General features: G+C 29.8%; 1 protein-coding gene across 1 annotated transcript; it reads right to left on the minus strand.

Annotated features, from left to right (window-relative positions):
- Positions 1-204: 204 nt before the first annotated feature.
- LOC135671181 (VQ motif-containing protein 4-like) lies at positions 205-12877 on the minus strand. The gene has a single exon (XM_065179144.1). The coding sequence runs from the start codon at positions 12536-12538 to the stop codon at positions 11801-11803; it is 738 nt and encodes a 245-aa protein (XP_065035216.1). The 5' UTR covers positions 12539-12877; the 3' UTR covers positions 205-11800.
- Positions 12878-18242: the final 5365 nt, after the last annotated feature.

The raw sequence follows: 18242 nt of genomic DNA on the forward strand, positions 1-18242 counted from the left end.
AATTTTATCTCCATATCAGTTTTTTTTGCTTAATTTTGTATGCATGTCAATTTTTTTTGCTTAATTTAGTCTCAATGTTAGTTTCTTTTGCTTAATTTTATCTCTATGTTAGTTTCTTTTACTTAATTTTTTCTCGATGTCTGTTTTTTTTGCTTAATTTTGTCACTATGTCAGTTTCTTTTGTTTAATTTTGTTTTCATGTCAGGTTCTTTTGCTTAATTATGTTTTAATGTTAGTTTTTTTTGCTTAATTTTGTTTATATGATAATTTGTTTGACTAAATTTTGTTTCTATGTCAGTTTATTTTACTTAATTTTATTTCCCTATCAGTTTCTTTTGCTTAATTTTGTTTCCATATCAGTTTTTTTTGTTTAATTTTATTTTCATGCTAGTTTCTTTTGCTTAATGTTGTTCTAATGTCAGTTTCTTTTTTGCTTAATTTTGTTTCCAAGCTAGTTTCTTTTGCTTAATTTTGTTTTGATAATTATTTTTTTGCTTAATTTTGTTTTCATGAGAGTTTCTTTTGGTTAATTTTGTTTCTATGCCAATTTCTTTTGCTAAATTTTATTTATATACTAGTTTCTTTTATTTAATTTTACCTACATGTTTCTTTTGTTTAATTTTGTCTTTATGTCATTTTTTTTTGCTTAATTTTATCTTGATGCTAGTTTCTTTTGCATAATTTTGTTTCGATATCAGTTTTTTTGCTTAATTTTATCACCATGTTAGTTTATTTTTCTTAACTTTGTCTCCATGTCAGTTTCTTTTGCTAAATTTTATTTCTATGTTAAATTTTTTTGCCTCATTTTATTTTCCTATCAATTTCTTTTGCTTAATTTTGTTTCCATATCAGTTTTTTTTACTTAATTTTGTTTTCATGCTAGATTATTTTGCTTAATTTTGTTCTAATGCTAGTTTCTTTTACTTAATTTTTTTTATGCTAGTTTTTTTTGCATAATTTTTTTCCAGGCTAGTTTCTTTTACTTGATTTTGTTACCATACGTGTTTTTTTTACTTAATTTTATTTTCATGCTAGTTTATTTTACTTAATTTTGTTTCCATGAGAATTTCTTTTGCTTAATTTTGTTTCCATGCCAATTGTTTTGCCTAATTTTGTTTACATGTCAGTTTCTTTTGTTTAATTTTGTAATTATGTCAGTTTCTTTTGCTTAATTTTGTCTACATGTCAATTTCTTTTTCTTAATTATGTTTTAATGTTAGTTTCTTTTGCTTAATTTTATTTATATGATAATTTCTTTTGCTAAATTTTATTCCTATGTCAATTTCTTTTGCTTAATTTTATTTCCCTATCGGTTTCTTTTCCTTTATTTTGTTTCGTTGCTAGTTTCTTTTGCTTAATTTTATCTTTATGTAAGTTTCTTTTGCTTTATTTTATATCAATGTCAGTTTTTTTTGTTTAATTTAGTCTCCATGTTAGTTCTTTTGTTTAATTTTGACTCCATATATTTTACTTAATTTTGTTTTCATGTTAATTTTTTTGCTTAATTTTGTTTCAATGCTAGTTTCTTCTGTTTAATTTTAGATAAATTATGATATTCAGATAAATTAAGTAAATTGAGATAAAAAAAACTGATATTGAGATAAATTAAGCAAAAAATTTTGTTCTTGCTTAATTTAAGTTTCTTTTGCTTAATTTTATCTCAATATCAGTTTTTTTTGCATAATTTTATCTCAATGTCAGTTTCTTTTACATAATTTTGCCTCAATGTCAGTTTTTTTTGCTTAATTTTATCTCCATGTTAGTTTTTTTTGTTTAATTTTGTCTCCTCAATTTCTTTTGCTTAACTTTGTCTCCATATTAGTTTCTTTTGTTTAATTTTATTTCCATTCCAATTTCTTTCGCTTAATTTTATCTCAAAATCAATTTATTTTGCTTAATTTTGACTCCATGTCAATTTCTTTTGCTTAATTTAGTCTTCATATTAGTTTCTTTTGCTTAATTTTGTCTGCATGTCAATTTCTTTTGCTTAATTTAATCTTCATATTAGTTTCTTTTACTTAATTTTATCTCTATATTAATTTCTTTTGCTTAATTTTTTCTCAATGTCTATTTTTTTTCATAATTTTATTTGCATGCTAGTTTCTTTTACTTAATTTTGTCACGTGTCAATTTCTTTTGCTTAATTTTATCTTTATGTCAGTTTTTTTTATTTAATTATGTTTTCATGTTAGTTTTTTTTTTGTTAATTTTATTTATATAACAGTTTCTTTTGTTAAATTTTGTTTCTATGTCAATTTCTTTTGCTTAATTTTATTTCCCTATTGATTTCTTTTGCTTAATTTAGTTTCCTTATCAGTTTTTTTTGCTTAATTTTGTTTCCATGACAGTTTCTTTTGCTTAATTTTGTTCCAATGTTAGCTTCTTTTGCTTAATTTTGTTTTTCATATCAGTTTTTCTTTACTTAATTTTGTTTTCATGCTAGTTTTTTTCATTAATTTTATTTCAATGCTAGTTTCTTTTGCTTAATTTTGTTTCTATGCTAGTTTCTTTTGCTTAATTTTGTTTTCATGCTTGTTTTTTTTTGCTTAATTTTGTTTCAATGAGAGTTTCTTTTGATTAATTTTGTTTCCATGCCAGTTTTTTTTGTTAAATTTTATTTACATGCTAGTTTCTTTTGCTTAATTTTGCCTCCATGCCAGTTTCTTTTGCTTAATTTTATCTCCATGTTAGTTTCTTTTGCTTAATTTTATCTTAATGTCAATTTCTTTAGCATAATTTTATCTCAATGTCAGTTTTTTTGCTTAATTTTGTCTCCATGTTAGTTTCTTTTGCTTAATTTTATCTCCTAAGTTTTTTTTTGCTTAATTTTGTCTACTTAGTTTCTTTTATTTAACTTTGTCTCCAGTTTCTTTTGCTTAATTTTGTTTTAATACCAATTTCTTTTGCTTAATTTTGTCTCAATGTTTATGTCAGTTTCTTATTCTTAATTTTGTTTCCATGCCAATTTCTTTCATTTTATTTTGTCTCCATATCAGTTTCTTTTGCTTAATTTCGTCTGCATGTTAATTTCGTTTGCTTAATTTAGTCTTCATGTTAGTTTCTTTTGCTTAATTTTGTCTTCATGTTAGTTTCTTTTGCTTAATTTTGTCTTCATGTTAGTTTCTTTTGCTTAATTTTGTCTCTATGTTAGTTTCTTTTGCTTAATTTTTTCTCGATGTCTATTTTTTTACGTAATTTTATTTGGATGTTAGTTTCTTTCACTTAATTTTGTGACCATATCAGTTTCTTTTACTTAATTTTGTCTTCATGTCAGCTTCTTTTGCTTAATTTTTTTATATGATAGTTTCTTTTGCTAAATTTTGTTTGTACATCAATTTCTTTTGCTTAATATTATTTTCCTATCAGTTTCCTTTGCTTAATTTTGTTTCAATATCAGTTTCTTTTGCTTAATTTTGTTTATATGCTAGTTTCTTTTGTTTAATTTTGTTCCAATACTACTTTCTTTTGCTTAATTTTTTTTCCATGCTAGTTTCTTTTGTTTAATTTTTTTCTATGCTAGTTTCTTTTGCTTAATTTCTTTTCAATGAGAGTTTCTTTTGGTTAATTTTGTTTCCATACCAATTTCGTTTGCTAAATTTTATTTACATATTAGTTTCTTTTGCTTAATTTTGCCTCTATGCCAATTTCTTTTCCTTAATTTTGTCTCAATATCAGTTTCTTTTGCTTAAATTTTTTCTTACTTAATTTTGTTTCCATGTCAGTTTCTTTTGCTTAATTTTGTCTCGATGTCAGTTTCTTTACATAATTTTATCTCAATGTTAGTTTTTTGGCTTAATTTTATCTTAATGTTAGTTTCTTTTGCTTAATTTTGTCTCTTTAGTTTTTTTTGCTTAACTTTGTTTCCATGTCAGTTTCTTATGCTTAATTTTATTTCCATGCCCATTTTTTTTACTTAATTTTGTGTCAACGTTAATTTCTTTTACTTAATTTTGTCTCAATATCAGTTTCTTTTGCTTAATTTTGTTTGCATATCAATTTCTTTTGCTTAATTTAGTTTTCATGTTAGTTTTTTTTACATAATTTTATCTTTATGTTAGTTTCTTTTGCTTAATTTTTTCTCAATATCCGTTTTTTTCATTATTTTGTTTGCATGTCAATTTCTTTTGCTTAATTTTATCACTATGTTAGTTTCTTTTGCTTAATTTTATCTTCATATCGGTTTCTTTTTCTTAATTGTGTTATAATATTAGTTTCTTTTGCTTAATTTTATTTATATTATAATTTATTTTGCTAAATTTTGTTTCTATGTCAATTTCTTTTGTTTTATTTAGTTTTCATATCAGTTTTTTTTGCTTAATTTCGTTTCCATGCTAGTTTCTTTTCCTTAATTTTGTTCTAATTCTAGTTTCTTTTGCTTAATTTTATTTTCATTTCAGTTCTTTTTTGCTTAATTTTATTTTCATTATTATTATTTTTTGTTAATTTTGTTTCTATGATAGTTTCTTTTGGTTAATTTTGTTTCCATGTTAGTTTCTTTTGATAAATTTTATTTACATGCTAATTTTTTTCGCTTAATTTTGCATCCATGCCATTTTTTTTTGCTTAATTTTATCTTCATATCAGTTTCTTTTACTTAATTTTGTCTCGATGTTAGTTTCTTTTACATAATTTTGTTTAAATGTCAGTTTTTTTGCTTAATTTTATCTTAATGTCAGTTTTTTTTTTGCTTAATTTTGTCTCCTTAGTTTCTTTTGCTTAATTTTGTCTCCTCGGTTTCTTTTGCTTAATTTTATTTCCATGTTAGTTTCTTATGCTTAATTTTATTTTTAAGTCAATTTCTTTTGCTTAATTTTGTCTCAATGTCAATTTCTTTTGTTTAATTTTGTCTCCATATAAGTTTCTTTCACTTAATTTTGTTTGCATGTCAATTTCTTTTGCTTAATTTTCTCACTAGGTCAATTTCTTTTGCTTAATTTTATCTTCATGTCAGTTTCATTTGCTTAATTATGTTTTATGACCATTTCTATGTTTTATGACCATTTTTATGACCATTTCTCAATATCCGTTTTGACATAGAAAGCTTAATTATATGACCATTTCTTTTGCTAAATTTTGTTTCTATGTCAATTTATTTTGCTTAATTATATTTCCTTATTGGTTTCTTTTGCTTAATTTTATTTCCATATTAGTTTCTTTTGCTTATTTTTGTTTTCATGCTATTTTTTTGCTTAATTTTATTCCAATGCTAGTTTCTTTTGCTTAATTTTGTTTCCATACTAGTTTCTTTTCCTTAATTTTATTTTCATGCTTGTTTTTTTTGTTTAATTTTATTTCCATGAGAGTTTTTTTTGGTTAATTTTGTTTCCATGCCTATTTCTTTTGCTAAATTTTATTTACATGCTAGTTTCTTTTTTTGCTTAATTTTGTCTCCATGTGAGTTTTTTTTGCTTAATTTTATTTCAATGTCAGTTTCTTTTGCTTAATTTTGTCTCAATGTTTGTTTTTTTGTTTAATTTTGTCTCAATGTTGGTTTCTTTTGCTTAATTTTGTCTCCTTAGTTTCTTTTGCTTAACTTTATCTCCATGTCAGTTTCTTTTGCTTAATTTTATTTCCATGTTAGTTTCTTATGATTAATTTTATTTTCGTGCCAATTTCTTTTACTTAATGTTGTCTTAATGTTAGTTTCTCTTGCTTAATTTTGTCTATATATCAGTTTTTTTTTGCTTAATTTTGTCTGCATGTCAATTTCATTTGCTTAATTTTATCTTAAATTTAGTTTCTTTTGCATAATTTTGTTTCCATGTAAGTTTTTTTTGCTTAATTTTATCTTAAATTTAGTTTCTTTTGCATAACTTTATTTCCATGCTAGGTTCTTATGTTTAATTTTATTTTAATAACAGTTTATTTTCCTTAATTTTGATCTTACTTAATTTTGTTTCCATGTCAGTTTCTTTTCCTTAATTTTGTCTCGATGTCAGTTTCTTTTGCATAATTTTGTCTCAATCAGTTTTTTTGATTAATTTCGTCTCCTCAATTTCTTTTGCTTAACATTGTCTCCATGTCAGTTTCTTTTGCTTAATTTTATTTCTATGTCAGTTTCTTATGCTTAATTTTGTTTCAATGCTAATTTCTTTTGCTTAATTTTAACTCAATGTTAATTTCTTTTGTTTAATTTTGTCTCCATATTAGTTTCTTTTGCTTAATTTTGTCTGCATGTCAATTTCTTTTGCTTAATTTAATCTTCATGTTAGTTTTTTTTACATAATTTCGTCTCTATGTTAGTTTCTTTTACTTATTTTTTTCTCGATGTCCCTTTTTTTTCGTAATTTTATCTGCATATGAGTTTCTTTTACTTAATTTTGTCACCATGTTAGTTTCTTTTGCTTAATTTTATCTTCATATTATATTTTTTTGCTTAATTATGTTTTCATGTTAGTTTTTTTGCTAAATTTTATTTTTATATCTTCATGTTTTTTGCTTAATCTAGGTTCTTTTGCTTAATTATGTTTTCATGTCTCTATGTTAGCTTCATAGGACAGTTTCTTTTGCTAAATTTTATTTTTATGTCAATTTTCTTATGCTTAATTGTATTTCCCTATCGGTTTATTTTGCTTAATTTTATTTCAATATCAGTTTCTTTTGCTTAATTTTGTTTCCTGGTTTCTTTTGCTTAATTTTGTTCCAATGCTAGTTTCTTTTGCTTAATTTTGTTTCCATGCTAGTTTATTTATTTAATTTTGTTTTCATGCTTGTTTTTTTTGCTTAATTTTGTTTCCATGAGAGTTTCGTTTGGGAAATTTTATTTCCATACTAGTTTCTTTTGCTTAATTTTGTTTTTATACTTGTATTTTTTTATTTTATTTCAATGAGAGTTTCTTTTGCTTAATTTTGTCTCCATGACAGTTTCTTTTGCTTAATTTTGTCTAGATGTTAGTTTGTTTTGCATAATTTTATCTCAATGTCAGTTTTTTTTGCTTAATTTTCTCTCCATGTTAGTTTCTTTTGCTTAATTTTGTGTCCTCAGTTTCTTTTGCTTAACTTTGTCTTCATGTAAGTTTTTTTGCTTAATTTTGTTTCAATGTCAATTTCTTAAGCTTAATTTTGTTTCGATGTCAATTTTTTTTCCTTAATTTTGTCTCAATGTTAATTTCTTTTGCTTAATTTTGTCTCTATATCAGTTTTTTTTGCTTAATTTTTTCTGTATGTTAATTTCTTTTGCTTAATTTTGTCTCTATATTAGTTTCTTTTGCTTAATTTTTTCTACATGTCAATTTCTTTTACTTAATTTAGTCTTCATGTTAGTTTCTTTTGCTTAATTTTGTCTCTATGTTAGTTTCTTTTGCTTAATTTTTCTCGATATCCATTTTTTTCGTAATTTTGTTTGTATGTCAGTTTCTTTTGCTTAACTTTGTCTTCATGTCAATTTCTTTTGCTTAATTATATTTTAATGTCAATTTCTTTTGCTTAATTTTATTTATATGATGATTTTTTGCTAAATTTTGTTTCTATGTTAATTTCTTTTACTTAATTTTATTTCCCTATCGATTTCTTTTGTTTAATTTTGTTTCAATATCAGTTTCTTTTGCTTAATTTTGTTTCCATGCTAGTTTCTTTTGCTTAATTTTATTCCAATGCTAGTTTCTTTTACTTAATTTTTTTCATCCTAGTTACTTTTGCTTAATTTTGTTACCATTCGTGTTTTTGATTGCTTAATTTTATTTTCATGCTAGTTTATTTTGCTTAATTTTGTTTCCAAGATAATTTCTTTTACTTAATTTTGTTTTACATGCCAATTTCTTTTGCCTAATTTCGTTTATATGTCAGTTTCTTTTACTTAATTTTGTTTCAATGCTAGTTTCTTTTGCTTAATTTTATCTCAATGTCAATTTATTTTACTTAATTTTGTCTCTATGTAAGTTTCTTTTGCTTAATTTTTATAGCAATGTCAGTTTTTTTTACTTAATTTTGTTTCTATGTCAATTTTTTTTTACTTAATTCAGTCTCCATGTAGTTTCTTTTGATTAATTTTGATTCAGTTTCTTTTGCTTAATTTTGTTTCCATGTCAATTTCTTTTGCTTAATTTTGTTTCTATGCTAGTTGCTTCTACTTAATTTTATTTTAATGTTAGTTTCTTTTGCTTAATTTTATTCTTGCTTAATTTTATTATTGCTTAATTTTGTTTCCTTGTGAGTTTCTTTTGCTTAATTTTGTCTCGATGTCAGTTTTTTTTGTATAATTTTGTCCCAATATCAGTTTTTTTTCTTAATTTTATCTCGATTTCAGTTTCTTTTACATAATTTTGTCTCAATGTCAATTTTTTTGCTTAATTTTTTCTCGATATCTATTTTTTTCGTAATTTTGTTTCCATGTCAGTTTCTTTTTCTTAATTTTATCACCATGTCTATTTCTTTTACTTAATTTTGTCTTCATGTCAATTTCTTTTGCTTAATTATATTTTCATGTTAATTTCTTTTGCTAAATTTTGTTTCTATGTCAATTTCTTTTGTTTAATTTTATTTCTCTATTGTTTTTTTGGTTGATTTTGTTTCTATGCCAGTTTCTTTTGCTAAATTTTATTTACATGCTAGTTTATTTTGCTTAATTTTGCCTCAATGCCAATTTCTTTTGTTTAATTTGGTCTCGATATTAGTTTTTTTTTCTTAATTTTTTTTCGATGTCAATTTCGTTTGCATAATTTTGTCTTGATGTCAGTTTGTTTGCTTATTTTTGTCTCCATGTCAATTTCTTTTGCTTAATTTTATCTTCTTAGTTTCTTTTTCTTAACTTTATCGTCATGTCAGTTTCTTTTGCTTAATTTTATTTCCATGTCAGTTTCTTATGCTTAATTTTATTTCCATGTCAATTTCTTTTGCTTAATTTTATCTAAATGTCAATTTTTTTTTATTTTGTCTCCATATCAGTTTCTTTTGCTTAATTTTATCTATATGTTAATTTCTTTTACTTAATTTAGTCTTCATGTTAGTTTCTTTTGCTTAATTTTATCTTTATGTTAGTTTCTTTTGCTTAATTTTTTCTCAATATCCGTTTTTTTCATAATTTTGTTTCCATATGAGTTTCTTTTGCATAATTTTGTCACCATATTAGTTTTTTTTTGCTTAATTTTGTCTTCATGTAGGTCTTTTTACTTAATTGTGTTTTCATGTTAGTTTCTTTTGCTTAATTTTGTTTATATGATAGTTTCTTTTGCTAAATTTTGTTTCTATGTCAATTTCTTTTGCTTAATTTTATTTTTCTATTAGTTTATTTTGCTTAATTTTGCTTCCATATCAGTTTCTTTTACTTAATTTTGTTTCAATGCTAGTTTCTTTTACTTAATTTTGTTCTCATGCTTTTTTTTTTTTGCTTAATTTTGTTTTTATGAGAGTTTCTTTTGGTTAATTTTGTTATCACCAGAGTTTCTTTTGGTTAATTTTATTTCCATACCAGTTTCTTTTGCTAAATTTTATTTACATGCTAGTTTCTTTTACTTAATTTTGCCTCCATGCCCGTTTTTTTTGCTTAATTTTGTCTCAATGCCAATTTCTTTTGCTTAATTTTGTCTCGATGTCAGTTTCTTTTATATAATTTTTTGTCTCAATGTCAGTCTCTTTTGCTTAATTTTGTTTCCATGTTAGTTTCTTATGCTTAATTTTATTTTCGTGTCAATTTCTTTTGTTTAATTTTGTCTCAATGTCAGTTTTTTTTACTTAATTTTATCTCTATATCAGTTTCTTTTGTTTAATTTTCTCTGCATGTCAATTTTTTTTGTTTAATTTTGTCTCTATATTAGTTTTATTTACTTAATTTTGCTTCCATGTTAGTTTATTTTACTTAATTTTGTTTCAAAGTTAGTTTTTTTGCGTAATTTTATTTCCATACTTATTTCTTTTGCTTAATTTTATTTCCATACTTGTTTCTTTTGTTTAATTTGTGCTCATGTAACCTTTTTTTTTACCTAATTTGGTCTCTATTTTAGTTTCTTTTGCTTATTTTTTTCTCATTTTTAGTTTTTTTTGCTTATTTTTTTCTCTATATCAATTTTTTTGCTTAATTTTATTTCTATATTAATTTTTTTGTTTAAATTTATCTCCATGTTAATTTCTTTTATTTAATTTTACCACATGATAGTTTTTTTACTTAATTTTATCCTAATGTCAGTTTCTTTTATTTAATTTTGTATTAATATCAATTTTTTTTGCTTAATTTTATCTAAATGTCAGTTTCTTTTGTTTAATTTTATTTTTACGTTTGTTTCTTTTACTTAATTTTATTTACATGTCAATTTCTTTTGTTTAATTTTATTTTCATATTAATTCTTTTGCTTATTCCATATCAATTTATTTTACTTAATTTTGTTTTCATATCAATTTATTTTACTTAATTTTGTTTTCATATCAATTTATTTTACTCAATTTCTTTTACTTAATTTTGTTTTCATATCAATTTATTTTACTTAATTTCTTTTGTTTAATTTTATTTCGACGTCTCGCTTTTGCTTTTGCCGGTCGTCGTGGAACTTGTTTTGCCTTTGCCTGGTATCCGCTACTAGCTTTGAAATATGGTTTGGGTTGAAGGCAAAATTTCTATACAGGGTACCAAGTATTTATTTATTTATTTGTTTGAGATTCACGCACTCGGAATTGCGTCCACGCTAAGCTCGGATCAAAAAAGATTTTTATTTTTTATTCCAAGTATCAATTACGATACAAGCATTGCATTTAGGTGGTGGACATTGTGTTAATCGCTGTCAAAAAAATTAACCTGAAAGTGGAAGCCTCAGCTAGAAGACGATGATGCAAATAAGAGTTAGGATTGCCCGTTGACAGCTTATTAATAACGAAGGTCTCGTTTCTTCGTTTGAACTTGGTCATATCGTATCGTCGTTGGTTCCAAACTTCTCTTGCCTGATCTGCTGCGACCTTAATTAGTCAACTCCGAGGAGGGGAGTCGATCTCGGAACGAAGTCGAGAGAAGCTGTCGTTGGCTTACTCTGAATTCAGATGTGATGAATGAATCGCCTGCCCTATCCATAACGATGATGATGATGATGATGGTCCCCTTCTATTTATGGTCGATGAGATCCATCCATCCATCCAAGTAGGGAAAAAAAAAAAGTGGCATCGGGATGGATAGATTTTTCGCTGTCCTTTCTGACACACAGGTCCATCCATCATAGCTGACCGGAAGTTAGTAGGTGCTTCATGCATTTAAAAGCTAGCTGCAGTCCTTGTCTTCCACCAGTTTCAGACATGCGGTCATCGGGAAGATACCTGAAACGAGAGGCAACCTTTGTACTGCTTAAACCTAGCAAGCAAAAGCAGTGCTGGTAAGGTTTATAGTGTTCACAGGCATTGAGATTCAAAAGCCTTGGTGTCTTGGCTCATCATCAGTCGTCATGTGAAAGAGAGAGAGAGAGAGAGAGAGAGAGAGAAAGAAAAGGACGGTGAAACAGAGACTTCAACCCATCGATCCAAGCACCTCACGACAGACTCGAAGAAGTGGGAAGGGATAGGGGTCATCTTTCACTCGGCAGTAGCTTGGTTCATCAATTTATATTGTTCCACCCACCCTTCATCATCAGAACTCGCACATGCTGAAGCAGTGCGGACTAGCTGGCTTTTTTTCTCTGACTTAGAAGAGCCATCATTTTTCTTCTTCTTCTTCTTCTTCTTCTTCTTCTTGTATCACTCTCCCAATCATGTCGGCAAAAGAGAGAAGGAATAAGGAGATGATGATTCTGTGCCATGCTGCTCGATTTGCATTCGCGGAGGAAGGAATAAACCCATGCAATCGAAGCTAAAACGAGTACAGAGACCGAACACAATTCTGGACGTAAACTTATCTGGTGGAGGAGTGAGGTACGGCAAGAGATAAGTCGAACGAGACCTTGGGAGATGTCACTGGGAACAAGGGTAGCAGCCGCGGAGGCTCCGCGTCCGTCGAAGCCCGCGGCGAAGGATGCAGGTAGAACCCCTTCTCGGCGATCGCCCGGTCCTCCGCCCATTTGGCAGCCGCCGAAGTCGGGTGGTGCGGCGGCCGGTTGAAGGGGTCGGGGATCAAGGGCGTCACCGGACTGAGCACCAGCGAAGGGAAGTCCAGCATGCTGGGCGACAGGATCTCCGGCTGCTTCCGAGGAGAGAATCCGGCAGCGGCGACGAGGGAGTTGGGGTTGGGGCTGGAGTTGAAGAATGCTGGAACGAGGGGGCTGAGTACCTTGAGGTTCTTGAGGCTGTTCCGCCGCTCGTAGAGCTTGAAAGCAGGCTTTTTTGGGCCGGTAGCCTTGGTGGCCGGGGCAACCGGTGCTTTCTGTGCCGTCGAGCTAGCGGCCGCGGCAGCGGCGACGGTCTCGGCTGAGCCTGTGAGCATTTGGACTACCTGCTTGAAGGAGGAGGTGTCTGCGTGGACGAAGGTCGTCGGGTACGGATTCACCTCGCAGGCTTTCGGAATGGTTTTGGGAGGCAGAGCTGGTGGCGATGGCGGTGACGGAGCTGCTGCTGGTGTCGTTGCTCCATTGTTGCGGCTGTAATTGCTGCTACTGCTGCTGTTGGTTTCTTGAGCTTTCGAATGGTTTTCCATTTGATGCAGGGGGAGGGAAAACTCGTTGCTTTTGAAGAACAAGGAAACCGAGAGGAGCCAAAAGCAGGCAAGGGAAAAAGAAAAGCTGGGAAAAAGGAGCGGGGAACAAACAGTACGGGGAGGGGAGGGGAGGGGAGGGAAGCGAGAGAGTAGAATGATTTGTGAGGTGGTGGTGGTGGTGGAGAAAGGGGACAAGAAAGCTGCTGGGAGCTCTTCACCGACCGGGTTCTCTTTTCTTGAAACACGAGAATCTATCGGTGCTCGTCACCGACAGGCTGTCGTCGTCTTGGAAACAAAAAACACAAAGAAAAAGAAAAGAAAACGAGAGTCAGTGAGCTTCTTTTATTGTATTGTATTGTATCGTATCGTATTGTATTGTATTGTATTGTCTTCCAGAATCCGAAAGGTTTCACCTTTGAGTTGTCTTAGTCCTTTCCTCCCCAATCTGTAATCCGCCAAGACTTGTTCGAGTTGCAAGGAATGTGTCATCTGAGATGGTGTCAAAAATAGATGGCAAGTAAGTTTCTGATCAATTTCTATGGGGGGAAAATGGAAACCAAAACTTCACATCACACCTACGAAGGAAACATCGTCTTTCGATAGGGTGAGGAGTTTGGTGGTGGAGGTGAAATACCACTAGTGTGGTGTTAACACAAGAAAATTGATATGTAAACCATCTTTGTCACTGCTTTTTTAGTGATAGGGTGAATCATGCGGTGGTGATTGCGAAGACTTCGTTTCCACTGATATGTCAATTGATATGTCAGCTTGTGGTTTGCGAGGACTTCATTTCCACTGACTAAAACTTGGTTGTCAGCACAGCATTCCTCACGTCACTTCTGCATGGCTGTTCTGCATGTGATTGCGGTGGCCCAAATCATGAAAAGATGCTCGTTGTATCTTTTCTCGCGGAATTATCGATCACTGGAACTGTTACTCATATTTTATCGTGGGGGGTGCACAAGTAATGAGCCATCATTTCATGATTAGAGCATGGACATAGCAAATGGTGGAGGTTTTGATAGCATTGACTACCAAATTACACTTAATGGTCCCAATTGTACTTACTGACCAAATATTATCAGTTAAATAAAAATAAATAAATAAATAAATAAATAAAAAGAAAAAACCGGGGAGACCATCAATTAATTTGAGATCACAAGAGGTCAATGTTAGCGACTAAACACAAAAGCACAATATCCGTATAATAAAGGAAAGGGGTTTATTAGTCATGGAAAGGAAGAACATAGTTGTTAAGCATGTCTACAGAGCCCATGTCCTTCACCGAAGCAAGCAATAGAAGAGAGAGTGTCAACGAACAAGGCGATCCCTAACTTGGTTTGTACTCGGGAATACTAACGCGAGAACACAGTTTGCAAGAGATTAAATCCCCCACTCAGATATGGGAACATCCATATATGTTGTTTGGTGGATTTCTCTAGGGAACATCCATATATGTTGTTTCATGGGATTTGAACAGTATAAACAATAGAGCAATAAATCAATCATATAGTGAGACCAAATTTTAACATAGAAAATCCAATGTGGGAAAAACCACGGGACCGTAGTTCACCTCAAACTTCTACTATTAATAGTAATGATAATATGTTTACAATAAGTCTTCTCAAGAATAGCAAGAGGATCATAATAACATCAAGATCATATATCTTGGCTCAAGAATAACATACCTTCATCACATAGATGAATCTCTTAGGTCTCACAAAGTGGGTATAGTAGAAAAGTACCTCAGATAGGGTAAATTGTAAATCAACACCGTTAAGATTGTAAAGCTTACTACAAAGATTCTCTGCATAAAATTTGGGCTAAAACTGACAATAGCCACTGATCGTTAAGTAGAAAACTCAGGATCCTAATATTTCTCTCTCCTTCTCTCTCTATGCTCTTTTCTCTCTCTCCGTCACGGCTAGTTGCGCATTCGCTCCACTCTCTCTCTCTCCCCTATATGTTGTTTCGTAAAATTTGTATCGTGTGTCGGTATATTGATATTAAAAAAAAAGTTAAAATATTAAAAAAATTATATTTTAAAAATTTTCTCCTAATTTCTTGTATCGTGTGTTAGAACAATAAAACGATTTCTTCATAGAATTACCCGATCAATATATCAATCAATCCATATACGTTGTTTTAGTGGGATTTGTGCATATCGGTTAGTACTGCTGTATAGTGTGAAAGTACATTGATTTTAAAAAATTAAAATAAAAAAATATCTAAAATATTATTTAAAAAATCATATTTTAAGATTTGTCTCCTAATTTCTTGATATATAAATTATATTTAGAAAAAAATGTATCTAAGCCATAAATGAATACGAATTCTAGGTTAAAGTCAAATATTGTCTTTCAATTATATATTTGTAATCCCAATCATAAATAAACCACTACTTAGTGTTTGCTAAACCATCATAATGATGACTTGAAGTTACTAAGTGAACATAACACACATTTATTTGCCTGATTTAAACAATGGATTTTGCAAGTATTATTTAATTTTTTTTCTCTTCATAACCTAGAGCTGTTGGATCTCAGGTCAATGTATATTCTCTTTCTTTGCAATTGCAACCATACATCAGATGCTAAATTAGGAGCTGCCGAGCATAACAAGAACCAAATTCTTATGAAATGAGGAACTGATTGACAAATTTCAGAAAGAAAATTAATTGTAGCAGCTATTTCAGAAATCGTCCTATTTTGGCCAAAGGGAAAATCCTAAAACATTATGCCACCTGCGCATATATGATGATAAATACTACAACAAATGATAGTGGTTCATGTTTAAATATACTTGCGTAATCTGTCAACAATCTTTTCATAGTATAGTAAGCCATTGAACATTGGTTTTATGGTTTCGATGCCAATTAAAAAAACATAATCTCGAGAATAAAATTTAACAGAAGATGACTAATGAAAAGGGTAACTTGAAACTACCTGGATTGAGATCTCCTCCTGTGTCGGAGACAAAGCTTTCCTCACAAATTTGGCGCCTCTAGTGCAGAGAACTTGGTATTCAGCACATGAAAAATCAAACTGTCAAGCTAGACCATTAGGCATTCATTCAGAGCAATTGATTAGATGTTGCATTGGTAGTGTGATCCACACGATAGGAGAACATTAACATACCGTTGTGTGTATGAATGTATTTATCAGAGTTTGCTAGAAAAAAAGTGTATATGAATAAGCAAGCATACGGGCGGGACCAATTAATTTGCTACGAGCGCTCATAAGCTTCTTAGAGAGTACAAACAAATCTCGGTTGTACTGCTACCCGAAGGACTGTGATGCGTCCACAGAAAACATTTATGGGTACCAGGACATTCTCCCACTGCCAATTTAATGATTAATGGATAACAATTCTTGGCATTTGGCAAATTGCTCCAAGAATATACGAGTCGATAAATTCTGGTCTTCTCACAATTAGTTCATGTAACTCTGTAAACACGTTAAAAATAGACACCCGTCTGACTTGATAAACAAAAAAGTATTAGCAAGTTTAACATTAAAAGTACAATATGAATGCTGGGAAATTGTACGAGGAAACATACCGATTGATATCTGGAGTGACAACACAAGCTGCTTGTTGGAAAATTTAGGAACTATGGTAATGTAAAAAAGCAATATCACATAACATCTAAAATTAAAATAGACTCACATAGGCTATTGTGAAAACCAAACTAACAAAGACACACATTATGTGACGTTGTGGTGTAATGACCAAAAGGAACTCAGACATGAATGGGTATATCTCTGGACGTCAGTTTGATTTGTCATGGAGAGATGTCATGAAAGTAAATTACCTATGACAATAGACAAAAAGTACTGAAAGGATAAGAAAAAATTAAACGAGGATAGTGAACTGTAATAAAAGAAAAGTGTATCGACATAGAAAGTGAAAAGCTGTAGGAACTGTGAAAACATGTGGTGATCAACGAGAGAGCAGTGATGATCATTCATGCAACTATTACCACAGTGTATGTTAGAATCTTGAAAGTTACTATGGATCACTTGTATGCTAGTATTGTACCAGTACAAGGGCAAGCAAATGTAACAACAGTTGGCATGAATCTGGAAGAAACATTAGTGACAGCAATAAGTCACTCAGGTTAACACCGAGGGTAACATGAAGCCAGATTAGAAATAAGCTGACTAAGGCATGCTGCTCATTGTGTTCTGAAGATACCCTTCTGAATGTTTCGGAAATGTCCTCAAAAACATAATAATAATAATAATAAAAGCCAGATTAGAAAAGTTGGCTGCACAAACTAAAGAAAAGACAAAGGGATGACAAAAAAAACAACAGAAATGGTCATGTTTTGGCTGAGTCCGACTGGTGTATGGATTTAGTATATTAACAGAGGTGTCAAAAACCCATCCCCTCTAAATGGTCTTCTTTATGACCATTTAAGGTAACCATATATTTCTTCCTCGCATAGGCAAAACTTCTCAAAAGATTTATATTTAAATATCCTTTTTAAGCTAGTGAGTGATTGGCATACTCAATAATTGTTCATGGTTATTTTTTTTATCGCATAACGATATAAAATTAGGCATGAGATTGTAAACAAGATTTAACATGAGATGCAAACACAAAGCAAAACCATTCAATACAGCATTGTATATATGATGCCCCTAACAATCTAATAAATCTCAGAAACACAGGAACATTAAAAAAAATAAACAACAATAATTGATTGTATCAGAAGATCTTGTATTCTATGATATCATATATCCCATTTAAATTGGTTTCATGCTAAAGCCAACTCCAGCTTGCTGCCGAGTAATAGCGAAGAACAAATACCATATTAATCACACTGACAGATAGAGGAAGCACCAAAACCTAAATTCTTGCACAAAAATCTTGTTGTTCCCAATTTCCCACATTCTACTATTACACTGTTCTAGCAAAAAGGTGCAGTGTTACAAAGTATTCATACCTTGCAAAGCTATACTATAATTGGGTAATTCCCAAGCATTTTCAAATAATTATATATCGACAACAATGTCTGTAGATGGAAAGAAGATGAAGAAGAACGTAAAGGACAGTGAATCAGAACTATGACTACGATGATACCAAGAAATTGAAATTTAATTGTGTTTCTCATCTAAAATCTATGTAAATATAATATAGCATCTTTTATTGTAAGAAAAGATAAAACGGAAACATTTTTCTGACAAATACCAACAAATCATTCCTATATGAAAAATAAATTTCATTGGAAATAATGCATATTGTAAAAGGACATGAAGCAAAGAGCAGCATCGCCTTGTCCAGACTTTTTTACTATCAGTCAAATGTGACATGTTAACTATGAATAGGAGCAACTCTGCATTGTATTTTGCCATTATAGTGCTCAACATTCTTTAACCAAGGAAAGATAAAAATTTATATCTTTCAACATAATCAAGTCAAAGAACCACGAGGCAATAAAAAAAAGCATAGTGTCCCCTTTCTTTCTCTTGTTTCGCTGATCTATCATCATTAGATCTATCATCATTACAGATCTATCATCATAATAAAAAGGACACAGATCTATCATCATTACAGAATACAAACAATTTAACAGGAACATGACTCTCGAAATTAAGAAACTTAAAGATCACACTAGATTGACATTAGATAGTGAACATAAACAGCAAAGTTTGTGTATTGACCACATGGTTTTAAATAGCACCGATAAGCCAGTACATAT

Source organism: Musa acuminata, unplaced genomic scaffold (assembly GCF_036884655.1).
Source record: "Musa acuminata AAA Group cultivar baxijiao unplaced genomic scaffold, Cavendish_Baxijiao_AAA HiC_scaffold_1138, whole genome shotgun sequence".
Taxonomy (NCBI): Eukaryota; Viridiplantae; Streptophyta; class Magnoliopsida; order Zingiberales; family Musaceae; genus Musa; species Musa acuminata.